General features: G+C 39.9%; 1 protein-coding gene across 3 annotated transcripts in view; it reads left to right on the forward strand.

Moving 5' to 3' along the window:
- FSIP1 (fibrous sheath interacting protein 1) overlaps positions 1 to 14,520 on the forward strand; it is a 189,952-nt gene that overhangs the window by 159,878 nt on the left and 15,554 nt on the right. For all 3 annotated transcript variants that reach the window (XM_032261197.1, XM_032261196.1, XM_032261198.1), the window contains one exon: positions 11,748 to 12,258. In XM_032261197.1, the coding sequence (XP_032117088.1) occupies positions 11,748 to 12,258 (511 nt within the window). The remainder of the gene's footprint in view (positions 1 to 11,747; positions 12,259 to 14,520) is intronic.

Genomic DNA, 14,520 nt, shown 5'->3' on the forward strand with positions numbered 1-14,520 from the left:
CCCCCTCCAGCTGTAGAGCTGGGCCCCAGCCTTGTTTCAGGAAAGGAAGTGATAGACATGTGATAACAGGGCCATTCCGGCGACTTGCTCAGAACAAAGGGCATCTGATCCAAGTGGACTTGCTGTCTCTACTGCTAGAAAATAGCTACTGTTGGCAATCCTCAAATGGTAATTGTCCCACAAAATGAAAATGTAAGAGTCCCTTTTCACCAGTCACCCTGTTAGAAAGCACAGTCTGGCTCTCCTGCCGACTGCCTCCACACTGTTCTCTTTCTGTCCCCAGCATGCCAAGTTTCTAGCTCTTTTTCAAATGGTAGAACTTGAGAATCCTACCTCCTGCTTCCAGCTCCCTCGATCCATGCTCATCCCTCCCTTACACTCTGGGGTCCTGCTGGCAGCCTGCCTCTCTCATTCTGGTACATAGAAATAGAAAGCCTGGATCCTTGAAGCCATGGCGCCGACCTGGGCACCTGGGCCACAGGACACGAACCGTCACAGAATGCCCAGGGCCACAGCAGCCTCTCACCAGGCAAATGCATGAGGCAAGCCCTGCCTCACCCAACCGTTTGGGGGAGATAGGTAGCCTTGGCATGGGTGGTGTCTGATTCTGCACAGTGACTTTGACACACCAGGCCCCACATAAAAAGGGCTTCCCATACCACCACAACGTTCGCGACCTCACTTCAGAGCCGCTTGCCTTGACCTACTTCACACTCAGTATTATTCTATCCACTGAGCCTCCTGGCTGCTGACCTGGGGGCTGACTCACTTTCCTGTTTACAGCCTTGCCTCAACCCTCACTCTTGATGGTGGTTTACATGGTTTCTCTGGCAATGATCTTTGCTTCCTTTTTGACTAGAGTTCAGATTCTCTTCTGGCCAGACAGCCTCTGACTATTCTGGTTAAAAATACCCCAGATTGTCCCAGGCCCCCAGGACCCATTGTCCTTGGTATGGCCTCCTAAGAGCTGTCTACCTGCCGGACTTGCCTTTATATGATTGGGGTAGCCTCCATGTAAGAGAGGAAGGTGGGAGAATAGAACAGGGAGGGAAGGAGCTAGGAGAGGAAGGAAGAATAAGACCTTCTCTCCTATGAATCCTCAGTGCCACTGATGTAGACATCAAAATGAACACCAATTATTTTCTCCCCATGATTTTTAGATTTATTTAATCCAAAAGAGCCATAGCAAGTGATGTGAGCCTCTTGGGAACATTTGGACTCGATAGTGCTGTTCTATAGCCTAATTAGAGTGCCTTTATTTTTCTATGCAAGAGTAAATATTTTCTGACGACCGGTTCCACATTTGCATCTCAAATAACTCTTCAGTGAGTACCCAGATTTAATGAGATTGGTGAAGCTTGGAAATACTTAGATCATTAATCCTTCAGTCGACGGTAGAACTTCATTAAGTGGCAGGTTACTTCTGATGGTTACTTACTTCATAGTGATTATAGTTCAAAAATATAATAGATTTATTTTGGGATCCCTGCTCTGCTGATGCCTTCTTGGTTGGGAAATCACCTTACCCACAGCCCTGCCAAAACCATGGGCTTGGATGGTTGTGTTTCTCCCATGTGACTCTCAGTTCAGATGATTGGACCAGTGGTGGACACTTGAACCTGACACAGGCAGTCCATCAACCTGGCCAGTGACCAGCCAGGTTATCGTGCTTGAAATTTTGAGCAAAAGGATATAGAGAACTAAAGGATATAATCAGTTGTTGGTGGTGTGACCCTCTTACAGAGTCAGTTAATGCTACGTATGCAAGCTGAGGGAGTGAGAAAGCAGAAGCCATTAATAAGCGGAGAAAGCTGGTTTGCAGAGAGGAGGAAGAATCAGGCAGACAGTGAGTTAAGACATGACATGGATCCAGAAAGACAGATGGAGCACATGACTTTGGTTCCTGGTGGCTTCTCAGCTTTAGACTCCAAAAGGCCAGTCTGTACTATATTTCCTGCTTGTTGGTATCCATGAAGTGACTTCTTTGATCTTACAGCAATCAATCCTACCACCTCCTGTTTTTGACATGAGGGTTTCTGCTCCTTATAGCCAAAAAATCTTGACTAAAATAAACTACTGAGGTGTTGCCAGAAGTGGTTTCAACAGAGAGCTATAAACTTATATCTTCGTCATTAAGCAAAGGGTGGAATGTTTTTTAGTTGCTTATTTTGAAGTAGGACTAGGTGTTATTAAAATCTGTTCACGTCCATATTCTCCTTGTTAATCATTTAGAACATTCTAGCTTTCCACCCTTTTCTCACTTGTGATAATGTTATTGGTTTTATGGGGTGGGTCTCTAGGAACTCTGGGGAAAATAAAAACACCTGAAATAAGCTTACATCAAAGGACAAGATTGCTTCTGCTGGTTTATAATGGGTAGACTTTCTGATTATCTGTACCAGGCACATAGTCTTGATTGCTTTGTCAACAAATCCATTGCCTAATTAACTGGAGATTTTTATGGCTGGAGAAACTCCAGATATATAGCATAGGAGGTGGGGCAGGGATGAAAGTGAGGTAATCCACAGTCTGCGTTCCATCTCCAGCAATTACAGGTTGCATTCCTCATCAAATTTAGCTTCTACACCAAACTGGCATTTATCTGGGTGGAGAAGTGTAAACAGTGGGCATCCTGGGAATGGCATTGTGACTGTTTTTTTTTTTTTTTTTAAATGAGCCCAGAGAGAGGGCCCTGTGTACATTTGCATAAAACACTAAACTAATTTGAGTAATAAAGTCACAAGTTAAGTAAAATGTTCTGCAGGGAGAGTTTCTGTATCTGATAGAAGGGACAGAACAATGATGGCAGTTGGAAAAAGGTCACTTGGAGGGCAGTAGCGGGAGGGCTTGTTTACAGCAGGCGGCAGTGTAGCCACGTGGCTAGACACTTAGGCTCTGGACCCAGACCACCTGCATTTGAATTTCAAGTCCACCATTTAGAAGCTATATGACCTTGGAGAAGTCACTCAGTTTCTTCATCTACAAAATGGAAATAACAATAGTATCTACCTCCTAGGTTTGTTGAAAAGATTAAAGGAATCCATACATGTAATATGCCTAGAGCAGAGTCCAGTCTGCTTTATGACTGCTACCTATTATTGCTATTCTGTGAGATATCACCTGGTGTGCCAACCCGACCGGCAAGATGCAGCAGAACTAATACCGCAAGTGTATTCTGTTCTTCTCCTGATGAAAAATCCAATACATTTGCCCTTTTACTATGAAATGTGTGTGTTCGGGCTGAAACAAGAAAGAAGATTCATAAAAGAGCTTCTAAAATAAGGTGGGAAGAGAGGGGCTTTCATATACAGAGTGAAAAGAGATTGGGTTCTGGCCTGGAAAAACGAACACTGAGATGCTCTATGCTGAGTTTTATGAAGGATAGGAATAGTATGAATAATAACTTGTTTATGGAATATTGGGAAATTAGAGCTGGCACGAAAGATGAATACTTTGAGGTGAATGCTTGAACAGATGGTTACTTGATGGTGCCTGCACAGTGAGTGGATCAGTTATGTTGCTTATTATTAGTTCAGAATTTTCAAGAGCATTCTGGAGAAAGCCTGGGGTTAGATGGTTCCTTAACTATTGAGGGCAGCTAGGGATGTTTGTGATGGAGCCCTAGTTTAGTTCGGTTCAGTATTTGTAAATATATTAACATAGTACCTTAAAAAATGCTTTAAGCGCCCTAACTCATGATAGTCATTTACTGAGCCTTGACTGTGGGCAGAACTCTGCTGGGAATCAAAAGATGAGGGAGAGGGCTGTGTTGAAGTTTCCAATCTGTATTGCCAGCCAGAAGTGCTATCATTAAATCGATTTGAGGGCTTAGTGTATTTGGTTTGCTTTTACTTCTATTTTGAGGCCAGAGAATTTTTAGTTATTTTATAAGAGCTCAGGATTGATATTGTGAAGGAGCTAAAGAAATAAAAATTCTCTTTTTGCTATTATTTTGTTTTCATAACTCTACCCAGGCTACACTGTAAAGTCAGTAGAAAAGTTTATTTTTAAATTTATGTTTATTTATAGAGTAGCTGTTCATAAAAAGCAGTTTTAGAGTTAGAATTTAATGTAGAGATTATCTTCTTCAGTTCTTCATTTGACAGATAAAGGTGATGGGCCCCTGAGAACTCAGGTGACATGCTCAAGGCAGCACAGCTTGGATGGAAGCCCAGGTTCTAGTCTTCTGTGTTTTCTTTCCTATCCAGATGCTTTTCCCATGAGGATCAGGGTAATTGTAGTCCCCCTTATTTCTGTATACACACAAGCTGAAATGTGTAATGTTTTATCTCATATACCCAGAAGCAATTTACTGTGAAGCCAGTGAAGTTTCCGCTTTAGGGTCTCTCACTTATAGGAGCTTTGGGGTGGGAAGAGGAAGCCAGGTTGCAACCAGCAAACGTTTCTGTAAGAATCTCTGGTCAGGGACCTAAAGAGGTACTGTAAGAGATGGACTCAACTCTCCAAGACTCCACTAATTTGTTGTGATCTTTTTCACATTCTAAAAGAAAAGAAACTCACGTTTGTACCTAATTTTGTATGCTTCTTTTTTTTTTTTTTTTTTAAAGATATGCCCTTCTCTTGCTGTAAGATTATGTAACTTTCTGGCTCCGCAAAACCTGAGTCTACTTCTGATGTCCAAACATACAGTCACTTGGGAATTTCATTTAAATATTTTAAATTTTATTTCTAAGTGCATTTTTATTAAAAAATTTGAGCCGGGCATGGTGGCTCACACCTGTAGTTTTAGCACTTTGGGAGACCGAGGTGAGTGGATCACTTGAGGCCAGGAGTTCAAGACCAGCCTGGCCAACATGGTAAAACCCTGTGTCCACTAAAAATACAAAAAAAAAAAAATATTAGCCAGGTGTGGTGGCAGGCACATATAATCCCAGCTACTGGGGGGGCTGAGACATAAGACTTGCTAAGGAAGCAGAGGTTGCAGTGAGCCACGATCATGCCACTGCACTTCAGTCTGGGCGACAGAGCAAGACTCTGTCTCAAAAAAAAATTAAATTTTATTTTAATATTTTATTTTAAATTAATTTTAATTTTTGTTATAGTAATTTTCCTTTCTTTTTGTATAACTTAAAAAAAACAAAATTTTTTTTTAATTTTTCATATATATTTTATTACACTTTAGGTTCTGGAGTACATGTGCAGAACATGCAGGATTATTGCATAGGTACATACATGGCAATGTGGTTTGCTGCCTCCATCCCCCTGTCACCTATATCTGGCATTTCTTCCCATGTTATCCCTCCCCAGCTCCATGCCCCACACTGTCCTTCCCCTGGTCCCCCCCAATGGACCCCAGTGTGTGATGCTCCCCGCCCTGTGTCCATGTGTTCTCATTGTTCAACACCTGCCTATGAGTGAGAACATGCGATGTTTGTTTTTCTGTTCTTGTGGCAGTTTGCTGAGAATGATGGTTTCTGGGTTCATCCATGTCCCTACAAAGGACACGAACTCATTGTTTTTTATGGCTGCGTAGTATTCCCTGGTGTATATGTGCCACATTTTCCTTATCCAGGCTGTCATTGATGGGCATTAGGGTTGGTTCCAGGTCTTTGCTATTGTAAACAGTGCTGCAGTGAACACACATGTGCATGTATCTTTATAATAGAATGATTTATAATCCTTTGGATATATACTCAGTAATGGGATTGCTCAGTCAAATGGAATTTCTATTTCTAGGTCCTCGAGAAATCGCCACATTATCTTCCACAATGGCCAAACTAATTTACACTCCCACCAATAGTGTAAAAGTGTTCCTATTTCTCCACATCCTCTCCAGCATACGTTGTCTCCAGATTTTTTAATGATCACCATTCTAACTGATGTGAGGTAGTATCTCAATGTGGTTTTGATTTGCATTTCTCTAATGACCAGTGATGATGAGCATTTTTTCATGTGTTTGTTGGCCACATATATGTCTTCTTTTGAAAAGTGTCTGTTCATATTCTCCTCCCACTTTTGAATGAGTTTGTTTGTTTTTTTCTTGTAAATCTGTTTTAGTTCATTATAGATTCTGGATATTAGCCCTTTGTCAGATGAACAGATTGCAAAATTTTTTCCCCATTCTATTGGTTGCTGGTTCACTCTAATGATTGTTTCTTTTGCTGTGCAGAAGGTCTGGAGTTTAATTGGATCCCATTTGTCTATTTTGGCTTTTGTTGCCAATGCTTTTGGTGTTTTAATCATGAAGTCCTTGCCTATGCCTATGTCCTGAATGGTTTTGCCTAGGTTTTCTTCTAGGGTTTTTATAGTATTAGGTCTTATTTTTAAATCTTTCATCCATCTGGAGTTAATTTTAGTGTAAGGTGTCAGGAAGGCATCCAGTTTCAGCTTTCTGCACATGGCTAGCCAGTTTTCCCAACACCATTTATTAAACAGGGAATCCTTTTCCCGTTGCTTGTTTTTATCATGTTTGTGAAAGATCAGATGATGGTAGATGTGTGGCATTGCCTCCGAGGCCTCTATTCTGTTCCAGTGGTCTATATGTCTGTTTTGGTACCAGCACCATGCTTTTTTGATTACTGTAGCCTTGTGGTATAGTTTGAAGTCAGGTAGTGTGATGCCTCCAGCTTTGTTCTTTTTGCATAGGATTGTCTTGGCTATGCAGGCTCTCTATTGGTTCCATATGAAGTTTAAGGTGGTTTTTTCCAGTTCTGTGAAGAGGGTCATAGGTAGTTTGATGGGGATAACATTGAATTTATAAATTGCTTTGGGCAGTATGGCCATTATCACAATATTGATTCCTCCTAACCATGAGCATAGAATGTTTCTCCATCTGTTTGTTTCCTCTCTTATTTCCTTGAGCAGTGGTTTGTAGTTCTCCTTGAAGAGGTCCTTTACATCCTTTGTTAGTTGTATTCCTAGGTATTTTATTCTTTTTGTACCAATTGTGAATGACATTTCATTCTTGATTTGGTTCTCTTTAAGTCTGTTATTGTTGTATAGGAATGCTTGTGATTTCTGCACATTGATTTTGTATCCTGAGACATTGCTGATGTCACTTATCAGCTTCAGGAGATTTTGGGCTGAGATGATGGGGTCTTCTAAAAATGCAGTCATGTCGTCTGCAAATAGAGACAATTTGACTTCCTCCTTTCCTAATTGAATACGCTTTATTTCTTTTTCTTGCCTGATTGCTCTGGCTAGAACTTCCAATACTGTATTGAATAGGAGTGGTGAGAGAGGGCATCCTTGTCTAGCACCAGATTTGAAAGGGAATGCTTCCAGTTTTTGCCCATTCAGTATGATATTGGCTGTGGATTTGTCGTAAATAGCTTTTATTATTTTGAGATATGTTCCATCAATACCTAGTTTATTGAGGGTTTTTAGTATAAAGGGCTGTTGAATTTAGTTAAAGGCCTTCTCTGCATCTATTCAGATAATCGTGGTTTTTGTCTTTAGTTCTATTTATGTGCTGGATTACATTTATAGACTTGCATATGTTGAACCAGTATTGCATCCCTGGGATGAAGCCTACTTGACCGTGATGGATAAGCTTTTTGATGTGCTGTTGCAATCAGTTTGCCAGTATTTTAGGGAAGATTTTTGCGTTTATGTTCATCATGGATATTGGCCTGAAGTTTTCTTTTCTTGTTGAGTCTCTGTCAGGTTTTGGTATCAGGATGATGTTGGTCTCATAAAATGATTTGGGAAGGATTCCCTCTTTTTGGATTGTTTGGAATAGTTTCAGAAGGAATGGTACCAGCTCCTCTTTGTATGTCTGGTAGAATTTGGCTGTGAACCCATCTGGACCTGGGCTTTTTTTGGTCGGTAGCCTATGATTTGCTGCCTCAACTTTAGCCCTTGTTATTGGTCTATTCAGGGTTCGACTTCCTCCTGGTTTAGGCATGGGAGGGTGCAAGTGTCCAGGAATTTATCCATTTCTTCCATGTTTACTGTTTTATGTGCATAGAGTTGTTTGTAGTAATCTCTGACTCTAAGTTGTTTGTAGTAATCTCTGATGGTAGTTTTTATTTCTGTGGAATCGATGGTGATATCCTCTTTATCATTTTTTATTGCATCTATTTGATTATTCTCTCTTTTCTTTTTTATTAATCTGGCTAGTGGTCTGTCTATTTTGTTGATCTTTTCAAAAAACCACCTCCTGGATTTATTGATTTTTTGAAGGGTTTTTTTGTGTCTCTATCTCCTTCAGTTCTGCTCTGATTTTAGTTATTTCTTGTCTTCTGCTAGGTTTTGAGTTTTTTTGATCTTGCTCCTCTAGCTCTTTCAGTTTTTATTCTAGGGTGTAGATTTTAGATCTTTCCTTGCTTCTCATGTGGGCATTGATTGGTATAAATTTTCCTTTAGACACTGCTTTAAATGTGTCCCAGATATTCTGTTATGTTGTTTCTTCATTCTTGTTGGTTTCAAAGAACATCTTTATTTCTGCCTTCATTTCATCATTTATCTAGTCAACATTCAAGAGCCAGTTGTTTTGTTTCCATGAAGTTGTTTGGTTCTGAGTTAGTTTCTTAATCCTGAGTTCTAATTTGATTGCACTGTAGTTTGAGAGACTGTTTTGATTTCCATTATTTTGCATTTGCTTAGGATTATGTGGTCAGTTTTAGAGTAGGTCCAATTATGTGGTCAGTTTTAGAGTAGGTACCACGTGGTACTGAGAAGAATGTATATTCTGTGGATTTAGGGTGGAGAGTCTATAGATGTCTATTAGGTTTGCTTGGTCCAGATCTGAGTTCAAGTCCTGGATATCCTTGTTAATTTTCTGTCTTGTTCATCTGTCTGATATTGACAGTGAAGTGTTAAGTCATCCTTTTTGGGCTGGTTTCTTCCCATCTTTGTGGAATTGTCTACCTGTAGTCTTTGTAGTTGACTTTTGGATGGGGTCTCTGAGTGGACATCCTTTTTGATGATGATCAAGTCATTTGTTTCTGTTTTTTAGTTTTCCTTCTAACAGTCAGGCCACTCTGCTGTAGGACTGCTGGAGGTCCACTCCAGACCCTGCTTGCCTGGGGATCACCTGTGGTGGCTGCAGAACAGTAATGGTTGCTGCCAGTTTCTTCTTCTGTTATCTTTGTCCCAGAAGGATACCTGCCAGATGTCAGCATGAGCTCTCTTTTATGAGGTGTGTCTTTGGATATATGGGGGTCAGGGAGCTGCTTGAGGAGACAGTCTGTCCCTTATAGGAGCTCAAGTGCTGAGCTGTGAGCTCCATTATCCTGTTCAGAGCTGCTGGGCAGGCACATTTAAGTCTGCTGCAGTGGAACTCATAGCTGCCTTTTTTTCCCAGGTGCTCTGTCCTGGAAAGGTGGGGATTTATTTATATGTTTCTGATGTGCTGCTGCCTTTTTTCAGAGATGCCTTGCCCAGTGAGGAGGTAGCCTAGTCACAGTCTGTCAGCAGAGGTGTTGCTGAGCTGCCGTGGGCTTTGCCTAGCTGCTGTGTGAACCTCCTTGTGGTTTTGTTTATAGAGGTATAGTTAGAACTGCCTCTGTAAAGGTGGTCTGCCTCAGTTATGGCGGACTGCCTCGGTAATGGCAGATTATGTCAGTAATGGCGGACTGCCTCAGTAATGGTGGACTGCCTTGGTAGTGGTGGACTGCCTCAGTAATGGCTGCCCTTCCCCCGACAGAGCTGTACCATCCTGGGCCCAGCTGTGCTTGCTGTGAAACTCTCAATCCAGAGCATTTCAGATTGCTGGTCTTTGTCGGGGTGGGACCTACCGAGCCAGATCACCTGGCTCTCTGTTTCAGCCCCTTTTTTTTTTCAGTTGAATGGGCGACTCTGTCTCCCAGGTGTTCCAGGTGCCAGTTGAAATGTCCGCCCAGATTTGTGTGAGTTTTTGTGTGGAGACCCGCTGCGCCGGTGCTGGAGACTTGTGGTGCTTTTCTGCCTGGGAATCTCCTGGTCTGTGGGCAGTAAAAACTGGTTTGGAAATGCAGTGATCACTCACCCTCTGCGTTCTTGCCGGAAACTGCACTCCAGAGCTGTTCCTATTCTGCCATCTTGTATCTGTTTCCTCTTTTTGTATAACTTTTTGTTTTCTTCAGAGTTCTTAATTGCTTTGATATTTCTTTTGCTTCATTTTCTGTGTATTTAGAGAAATGTATCATCAGAATGCCAAACATATATCAATATTACTTTTAGAAATGGTCAAGCATATTGGATAATCTATGAATCTTCCCTCCTGCCGTTTTCCCTAGAGACCTCCTCCTGCTCCAGTATAGACTGATTTTTTTTTCTAGTGTCTGATGATTTCATAATAATAAGTCTTTGATGAGGATGTTTGGTGAGGATGACACTCAATGGGCTCTTTCTAAATCTTAGGGAATTCTCTGTACATTATAAGCAATTTTACATAAGCAAATTTTGAAAGTGTGTTTTTGGTATCTAATAATTAGTCATAGCAGGACCTCCTTCATTTTCTGCTTAACTAGGTTTACATAGTAGCATGAAGAGAATGTTCCTGATTGTGGATAAAGTACTGTATCTGGATGCTTGAAATGCCTAGTGACTAAAAGTAGAATTTGCTAATATATAATTCAAATCCTATTTCTTGACATGTATATTAACCTTAGGGTCAGTCACCTGAATTTTAAATTCCACATAATTACTAAGAGTATATTCCCAGACAATTTCTTATACTCCTAGTGACACTAGCTAGTGTAAAAACTAGTTTCAATATAGATAAGTTAAATATAATTAAAAAAAATTTAAAACATGGCACAAAAATAGTTTTACATACCAGTATTTATTAGTTGCATTAGAAGCTTTACATAACAGTGGAGAATTAACTATACTAGTACCAATAATTTTTTATTTCAGCACTTTACATATATAGAATATGTAGTTATTTTTTACTGTGTACTTTCAGAGTAGGCCAATGGCATTATTTTACTTTGCTGAAGTAGAAATTAAAGCCTTTGAAATTCATGATTAAGTTTTCTTATGGGAACTTCTTGTTCTCAGATAATTCATCTCCCTGTAAAGGAGGATTAGTCTTTTCCTAGATAATCCACATGTAAACCATGGAAGACACTGATTTTTTTTGGGAAGTATACATTTTTTTTCAGTGTGTTTCGCTATATTTTAATATCATTCCTTTTCAAGATTGTTGTAACTCAAATGTGCTATTCAGCTGAAGTCTTGTAGAACATGGCTCTCTACTTTTATTTGATTTATTTTTATTTATTTCCTGAGAATATTGCTGGAAGAAAAAAATGCTTTTAAGTATTTAAGGTCTTGGTTGAAACACTCAGCCCTGGTAACCTTTACAAGCAGAGATTAAATATGTATGATCAAATCATTCTCCCCAAATGCATCATGGCCTCTGGAATGTCCCTGGCCTCTGCCTAGACCTGTAGCTTTGAAGCAATGACACATCTCAGGATGCACCACCCTTCACCCTTCCTTTTCTGTCTTCAGCAGTATTGTCCATTGAGAGTTGTAGACAGACATGGGGATGCTGAATCCCCAAGGGTAGGGGTAGTTTGCCTTGTATGCCTATTTTATTTTTCAGTTAAGGAATTGGGTGGTGGTGGAGTTCATGCTGAGGGATGGGTGGGGTCAGAGAAACACCAGCCAAATATTTTGGCAGGATTATGACATTTCCCTTACAATTTTGGATACTTTACAATGAATTATTTTTCTATTTGTATGTGTTGTGTAAGGAGCTACTTGCATTTATATTGTATTACTGGATGCTTACCAAAAATAAATGTGTTTACTCAGTCAACTGATTATGTAAACTTTTCGTTTTGTGTCATCAGTTAGAGTGCACATCACGTCTCTCTGAAGAACAGTTAAAGTGTCTTCTGGATGAATGCATAGTTAAACAAAAATCCATCGTTAAACTTTCTTCAGAAAGAGAAAATGAAGACATTGAAGACGTAACACCTGTGTTTCCCCAGCTTTCCAGATCCATCATCTCTACATTACTAAATGAATCAGAAACAAAGATCCAGAAAACTGAGGAAGAAGAAGCAAATTTGCTTGAGAGTGCAGAATGTGAAGCTTCTAAAGGCTACTATCTCACTAAAGCCTTGGCTGGACATCACATGTCAGAAGCGCTCATCACTGAAGCAGAGAATATGAAATGCCTTCAGTTTTCTGAGGATAACATTGTTAATGACACAAAAGACTATTTTATGTCGAAGACTCTTGGCATTGGGAGACTGAAAAGGCCCTCTTTCTTGGATGACCCACTGTATGGTATCAGTGTGAGCCTTTCATTAGAAGACCAACATCTGAAACTCAGTCCTTCAGAGAAAACAGAAACAGGTGAGGCTTAGTGAACAAGTGTTTTGGTAAATAATTCTTGAAAGCACCTCAATATAAAGGTATCATGGTTTAAATTAGAGCAGGATAAAAAGGCATATTTGTAAGTCACAGCGTCAATAAGAGCATGCAGACATAAAATATATTTACCAATGTTCTTATGAAATCAAGGTTGAGGTTAGTACTCTTATGAAATACGTTATTCTTGATGGTAATTAATTTTGTCATCCAGAAAATAATGTTGGTTTCACAGGAAAAGAGAAATTAGTTTGAATGGAGAGAAATAATTGGAATAGATTTGCTTAGTATTTCAACTTCATACTTTAGTATTTTCAAAACGTTAGTGATGAAAATTTGTTCTAAGGAATGAATTTAACGTGTAAAACACCATAACTCATTGTGGTTATATTAGTTTCTATGTGCAGACTTCCTCTCCCAACCTACTCCCATGTTCAGGTATTTCATCATGATCTAGTATTGCATCTTGCAATGGTACAATGGTACAGGATACAACTACAACTAGTTTTTGACACAAACAAACATTCAATTATTTATGTTAGAAATCTGTGTCACAATTGGTGAATCTATTTAAATAGATTCAACTTTTACCTCTTACATAGATTCCTCTAAAATAGATTGGCTATTAAATTTCTATCTAGTAATCTATTTCTTATTAAATCTATAATCCATTAACTCTGAACCGAGTCAGATTTCCGTCTTGACTTCCATTTCTTCAATCACACAGGCTCAAAATTTGAGTCATTGAATCATCCCTCTTTCTTGCTTCCCACTTCTAGTGTTCAGGTGTTGTTTGTTCTATTCCTACGGGGTCTCTCCTGCCCATCCCTTCCTTTCTCTTCCTACAACTTCAGCGGGACCAATGTCTTGACCCTTCTTTCAGACCTCCCTGCCTTAAATCTCTCTTCTCCTCCTGCCATTGTTGACAGCCGCTAAACTAATTTCCTTATAAGCACAGCTTTGATAACCACACTTCCCAGCTCAGAAACCTTCTATGGCTCTCCAACTGCCTATTGATCAGTCAGAATTCTTTAATTTGCTGTTCAGTGTCTCCATGGCCTTACCTGAAGTTCTTTTCCTAATCAATCTCTAATTAGTCACCTAAATGTTATTCAGTGTATAGCTAATCTGATCTAAGGATTTCCAGTGATTTCCTAGCCTCTGCTGTTGTTCAGGCCGTCTTCTTCCCAGAAATGTTCAGGTACCCCTTCAACGGTAGTGATTCCAACCTTATCATCTCTGATTGTAGCCTTCTCTGGTGCCCTCTGTTAAAACTTTTCTATCTTCTGTGAATGTCCAAGCACTTTGGTTTTCTGTAGGATCACATACACACCTTCTCTTCCTTAAAACTGTGTAATGTTTTTAAAGCAGAGATTCTATCTTGCAACTCATTGCTACATTTTCCATGATGTCTTAAGTGCTCTCTTAAGCCAAGTGCCTGTTTAATAAATATTTTAAATGTATAACCAGTTTTAGAATAAAATACTGAAAATAGGGTTCACATTCTTGACTTTGCCAATGAAAGTAGGTAATGTTGCTTAAGAATTATGTAAATCACACATTCTATATAAACATCTGTTTGTTAATAATCCTCACCTGTTCAGAGAGAATAAATAAGTGGGTCAGTCTGCATGAGGCACTGAGACCAAATGCTGTGAGCTCCTGAGGCTGTCAGCTGGGAAGGCTGTTGGCCCCCAGATAGTCCTGCTTCGTTATTCTATCTGAGTGTCTGCTTCTCAGTTCCTTCAGTGCCACCTGGATGGGGGTCTGTACGGCCGAGCTGGTTCTCTTTTTTTTTTAAGGCCAGATATTATTCCATATTGTGTATATACCACGTTTTCTTTATCCATTCATCCATTCCTGGACACTTAGGTTGATTCCATATCTTGGCTATTGTGAGTAATGCTGCAGTGAATATGGACGTACAGATAAATGCAGATATCTCTGACATATTGATTTCAATTTCTTTGGACATGTACCCAGCAGTGGAATTACTAGATCATATGATAGTTCTACTTTTAGTTTGTTTGAGGAACCTCCAACAGTTTTCCATCATGGCTGTACTAATTAGATTTCTGCCATCAGTTCCAGGGTTCCATTTTTCCACAGCCTTGCCAGAACTTACCTTTCATCTTTTTCTGTTTTTGTTTTTGAGACGAAGTCTCTTCCTGTCACCCAGGCTGGAGTGCAGTGTGCAATGGCATGACTTTGGCTCACTGCAGTCTCCACCTATCAGGTTCAACTGAT

This window comes from Sapajus apella, unplaced genomic scaffold (assembly GCF_009761245.1).
Source record: "Sapajus apella isolate SASKATOON/1434 unplaced genomic scaffold, GSC_monkey_1.0 scaffold122, whole genome shotgun sequence".
NCBI classification, from domain to species: Eukaryota; Metazoa; Chordata; class Mammalia; order Primates; family Cebidae; genus Sapajus; species Sapajus apella.